The sequence below is a fragment of the Anneissia japonica genome, unplaced genomic scaffold (genome assembly GCF_011630105.1).
Source record: "Anneissia japonica isolate Jap-2015-1 unplaced genomic scaffold, ASM1163010v1 scaffold287869_len1821871_cov162, whole genome shotgun sequence".
NCBI lineage: Eukaryota > Metazoa > Echinodermata > Crinoidea > Comatulida > Comatulidae > Anneissia > Anneissia japonica.
In genome coordinates, this window is record NW_022741034.1 from 395,129 (window position 1) to 401,128 (window position 6,000).

Genomic DNA, 6,000 nt, shown 5'->3' on the forward strand with positions numbered 1-6,000 from the left:
TTGGATAACAATGCTGAGCGTATGCTACTGGTGAGCTGATGATGACCGAAATTGACTAGTGTTGTTATTTAAATATGATAAACCTAAAATATTTATGTAAAGAGGTCTACTTTATATAATTTATTTTGAGTTTATAAATAATCAACAACAAAATAAACTTGTTCAGTTATTTCCATGAACTACAAACACAGGAAGCATGGGAGGGTAAATATTTTTTACTTCTTAAAGTATGCTTAATAGCAGTGACCCAAAACTGTATTAGTACCTCTTCTTACCATACCTTTTACATCAGTCTTTCGGCCAGTCTTTCTTGCAACCTGACATTGCAGTCTTCCGACAAAACCTAGAATCCTTAGAGAAGCTGAACGAGAAACTGAAATTGTACCATAAGGTAAGAAAATCTTTCCTTTTACAGATTTTAATTTTTTTTTTTTTATCAACAACAAGATTTCAGTATGAAATTAAATATGGGATGCTTTTTCAACTAATTTTCAGTACACTTAGTAGGTCACGTTTCAGCCTTAGCCCTACGACTAAAGATAATAGATATAGATTTTCTTCCATGCATAATTCCATTCACCTGTACAATGCAATAAAACTGATTCTGGCCTGCTGTTACTCAATATTCTACAACTCAAGTAGTAACTTTTTACTACTTTTTATACATTTCAACATACCAAATAATGTTTTCTATACATTATCAATACAATAGTGATTAATATTTTGCTTCTGTTTTTTTACATTTGAAATGTTTTTTACACATTAATCTGAAAAGTGCCATACAACTATTTACTGTATTAGTTCAGTGTTAAAGTAACTGAACTAAAAAATTAACTTTAATGTACAATTTTATAAGAAAGTATAATACATACTCCAAGTATTGAAATACACGCCATCGTATTTCAATACTTGGAGTATGTATTATACTTTCTTATCTGAGATTAATCAGTGGACCTTTCGGTACAATTTTATATCTTTTACTTAAATGTTTGTACTGTATCCTGTAGTGATTTTTTTTTGTATGGTTTGCCAACAATGAAGTAATTTCTGGTACTGTATTTTTGCTTTTACAAGACCAATAAACATTCAGTATTCCATATCTGTAATTGTCAAATTTACTGAATTTAATTTTAGATATGACGGAAGTTAATAATATTGAAATACAGTTAATTAAACTTACGTAAGTCGACTTGGCCTAAATCAAATAATTTTGCAAGTCATTCTTATTTTACATGCCAAATTGTTGTGTTTTCCATTAATAACGATCTGTAAGTCAAATTTTATCCAAGTCGAACATTTTTTCCATGCCATTTCGGATTTAACTTTAAGCAAATTCGACTGTACATATTTAATTTGACCAACCTCATTCTATCCTTCAGAAAATTTTCCGTGAGATGATGCTTGTGCCTTTTCTGAACGTTCTTCTTCAAGTGTTGCTGCACAAGTCACATGATCTGCTACAGGAGGAGATTGTGCAAACCATTTATAATATGGCTGCCGTAGACTTTGATAACTTCTATGTTACATTCCTGTGTCAGTTTTTAGAGGGTGCAGAGGGCATTGACCCTAATCAAAGGTCGGTTCTTGAAAGGAACTTCAAGAAGGATAGGGTGAGTGCACAGAGTTGTGTTTCAAGAGGTTATGCCTAGAGGTCATATTTTCTATTAATTTTGAAAGTAAGGTCTAAAACATTAGGTATTCATTTTCCAATAACTATTTCCTCATTTATTTTAGGAAAATATATTTGGTATTTTTTACACTAAAAAAGGATATTTTTTTCTACATTAGATAAACAAAATATGAATATTTTATTTTCTATTTTGTATTTAATGGAGACTTGGAAAAAATGTTATCTAAATGTTATATATCCATATGCAAGATTTGATCTACATACCTTGTAGTACATAATATGACTTTATTGTGTAATTTACATACCATGTACTTACTCTTATAATGTCATAGCTCTTATGCTGCTTCCCAAATACAAAAACATCTTTATTAAAGGGATCAACAGAATCTAACAAAGTGTCTTCATAATAGGTGTATCCTGATTTGAAATTGACTGTAGTGTTAAAAGATGCTTTCCTTCATTTCGTCGCTCACATCACAAACTAACACAATCAAAGTAGATTGTGTTAGTTCGTGAAATCAAGAAAGTGCGTCAAAATACGTGCTGTTGTTGTTAAGGACTTTTTGTGTGGTAAAGAATACAAAATTGCTTGACAAACCAATACGCACTCGTTTTGACGCGCTACTGTGATTTCGCGAACTAACACAATCTATTGATTGTGTTAGTTCGTGATATGAGCGACGATTTGAATGCTGAAGATGTGTCCCCTTTATAGGGGTTACTTAAGGGAGGGCTTTTACTCTAGTTTCACACTCTAAAGATTGTGGTCAGTCATCTCTCTAGTGACTGCTCTAATTATTATTATTATTGTTATTATTATTATTATTTATTGTTATTTGTATGTACTATTTGACGCCCTCTTTAGGTCAGCTTTGCTGTAAGATCTCCCCCTTGAAATATTGTTGAATAAATAATTATATATATTTATTTTCCCTCAATCCATACTGCTGTTTTTGCACCAGGGTTCTCATAAAATATATCATTATTTTTTTACATTAGGATTATCCAACATTCACGCAAAACCTACAGAGGTTTGTCAACGATCTACGCTATTACAGACTCTGTAATAGCGCCCTCCCTGCTGGCTCAGTCAAGCTTTGATGACGAGTGTATTCCAAAACATACGGATTGTCTATGCAAAGAATGTATTGAGGAGGCCGAGGATGTTGTAGAAACAAAAAGGAGCGTTATGTAGTCAGTTGGAGCATTTTCCTTATTATTCCTGACGTAACGAATTGGATTCATGCCTTGAAGTTGAAAGTGCGCTTACAGCGATGACGACGAGAACTCGAAACCATTCCTAAGATGTGTCGAATACATTCGTGTGTATGGTTACAGTTTAATGGCTGTTGAAAAGAGAATCAATTTTATCACTTAACATATCTTCAGATGTTTTTCAAAGAATATTTTCAGATGTTCATTCCATCGTAAATCACGTACAATGTTTTCAATTGAGAAGCGATATTTTATTTTGTCAAATTATTCAGCAACACCAAAACATAACAAGTATTTTTTTCTGAATACATAACCACATGACCAAATAATTGTTAAAAGTTTTTTTGTTATCTCCTTGACATTTTTTTAGTTAAATTCCAAACAGATAGGCAGATTTCAGAGTTGTGTACTACAAGACTGTACAATATTTTTAAAAGAAGCAAAATCTGACAAATAGATTAGCCACAATGAACTTTTTAATTGTGTTTGTGTGTGTGCTGCCTCATTTGTTTTTTTTTTGGATGCGCATCTGCCTATAGATGGCAGTGTTTGGTACAGTATTACAAAAGTTGTTTTGGGACTTGATAAAATAGCTGACCCACCTGAATCGTTTCCAGTCAGTTGGAAAAAATTAGCAAAACAGTGGCATTATATTGACATGACCTTATTTAAGCACATCATGACTATATATGGGCATACAACAGTTTTTTTGTCGAAGAAAATTTGATAGTGGACAGAGCTTTAGTTATTGCTAGTTTAAAAGTTGAAAGCCTGATTATGCAAAACCGAAGCTGTTTAATGAATCAGTATTGAAATGTCTGGGTTATGTTATCCAATGTGTATTTGCCTACAGGTGGCAGTGTTGAGTTTACATTTTTTATCATCACTACCATCTATAGCCAAATATTGTTATATAATATAAGCTGTGTTGAAAACCAGCAAAAGCTCGAGAATAAAAACGCAAGTTTACGTACTTATTCAATTACTATATGATGTTATACCATAAAGCCTTGAATGGAAGCCCAGTGAGCTTAATCTCGAAAAGTAGCCCAACTTGAATTGAAGCCCGCCTCTTCAGTTTGCATAAGTAGCCTCGAAATGAAGCCTGTCTCGAAAAGAAGCCCATGGGCTTCTTCTCAAGATAGCATGGGTTACTTTTTGAGATAGTACAATACATACACTGTACATGAATTTCAAAGAAACAAAAATATATTAAAAACGTTCTTGGTTTACACAATAAGTTAGGTGATTTAATCCCTGTTAATACACTCTATGATACTGACTGATGTTACAGTGACCCTATTTATTGTTTTATAGTAGTAATTCCCAAAATTTACAGCATTAATTTTGAAAGGACGCCCCCTGTTACTTTGCAAAACTAGCAAAAAAAAAAGGAAGTCCATCTCGAATAGAAGCCCATCTTGAAAGGAATCCCATCCAAAGATTGCAAAAAAAAGAAGCCCTGGCCTCTTATTCAAGGTTTTACGGTATTTTGTTTGGCTATAATTAATACTTTTTTTAAGGTAAGGTTGGAGCCTCCACGACCATTGCCTTGCGAAGGTAGTGCAAATTGGTATCTGTTGCACTTGGAATATTTTGTTTTCTTATGACCTTAAGAGTATGCATAGGTTTCTCTAGGAGAGAGCATTTTCTATACCTTGTGTCGCTTAGAATAAAAACTAACCACTATATTAAACTACCATATAGGTAGAAATTGAGATTAAACAGAATTATTTCTATATCTAGTTCATTAAAAATGTGTCTATTTTGACCAAGATCAATTACAACTAAAACTAATCTTCAAATATGACTTATAATTTATAAATATTCAGTATTATTTTCTTGATAGTAATTATACTAATATTTAACTAATGAAGTGTATAGACCTCTATGCACTGGGTAAGAAAATAACTGTTAAATAAAACAAACCAAGAAACTAATCTTAATCTAGGCTTAAAAACTAAGCTTGATTTTTATTCTAAACATGGTTGGCTTGGCACTAATGTGGCCATTTGTTCCTTTAAGATTCCCCCTTTTCTCTATATGTGTTTATTTTTTTCTTATCAGTTCAGATCGCAGTCTATAACAATGTATTATAGAAAGATAAATAATTTATTTTTTGATTCTTTCACCAGACACAAATCTCAGATGAATTTTCCCCACCTAAAGAACTTTAATACTTTTTTAATTTAAATATTGTTGAGCGTATTTGTGTAAAGCGTAGATTACATAATGAGAATATAGATTTCATATTTATTTTTTATAAGACCAGTCTGTATGGATTTAATTATATTTATTGTATTTCTGTCTGTCGCTGGTACAATTACTTTCTTTTCAGTTTGCATAATGGACCTTTCTGGCGTGTCAATCAAACATTACAACTGACCAATCAGAACAGTGCCAGAAATACGCACGTGTTTTTACACTGTCGTTTTGTGGGACCTTAGCAACAATATCCAAGGGGCGGGGCTTAAGCTCTATGCTATGCCTATATATGGTCATGCTGTGATGTCATCATGCCCATATATGGGCATATCACACTTTTTTGTCACATAAAATTTGATAGTGTAGACAGAGCTTTAGTGAAAATGTTAATTAAAATCGTCCTTGTTGATCATTGTAGCTAGTTGTATAATTTCAGGTGATGATATAAAGAGGTAAACATAATCATCATAATCCATATTTATTTTATGAATATCATGGTTAACTGAATACAAATCATTTATATAAAACGATTTATTTCTAACTTGGTTTGTTCTTCAAAGCCCTGTTTCCATGTTGTGTGTGAGCACACAAAAAAATTGTGAATTTCTTCCTCTGTGCTTCCTGTCCCTTCGTCCCTAATTACTTGGCAAACAACTTAATCATATTCATTAAAACATACGGTAATAAGAAGTGTATTCCATCGTTATGTATACATTTTGGCTTGAGTTGTTCATCTTATTACACCAGCCTTTTTTCGTGTATTTATTGTTATTAAATGTGTTATGTGTTGAGATAGGGGACAGAATATGTACATATTTGCAACCACTTACTTATGCAATAAAAAAAATGATTTATCTCATCTATATTATGATACTGTGGTTTTGTTTTGGTATACTTATGGTTTGCATGAGGAATTACAATTGTTAATCATACACCTGCAGTACACAAAC

The 6,000-nt window shown here is 32.2% G+C and overlaps 1 protein-coding gene across 1 annotated transcript in view; it reads left to right on the forward strand.

Moving 5' to 3' along the window:
- The window catches only part of LOC117118528 (exportin-6-like), a 30,964-nt gene extending 25,650 nt beyond the window's left edge, over positions 1 to 5,314 (forward strand). The window contains 3 exon segments of the mRNA XM_033263153.1: positions 293 to 391; positions 1,380 to 1,610; positions 2,630 to 5,314. Coding sequence (XP_033119044.1) covers positions 293 to 391; positions 1,380 to 1,610; positions 2,630 to 2,731 — 432 coding nt within the window. The 3' untranslated portion in view covers positions 2,732 to 5,314.
- The last annotated feature ends 686 nt before the right edge of the window (positions 5,315 to 6,000 follow it).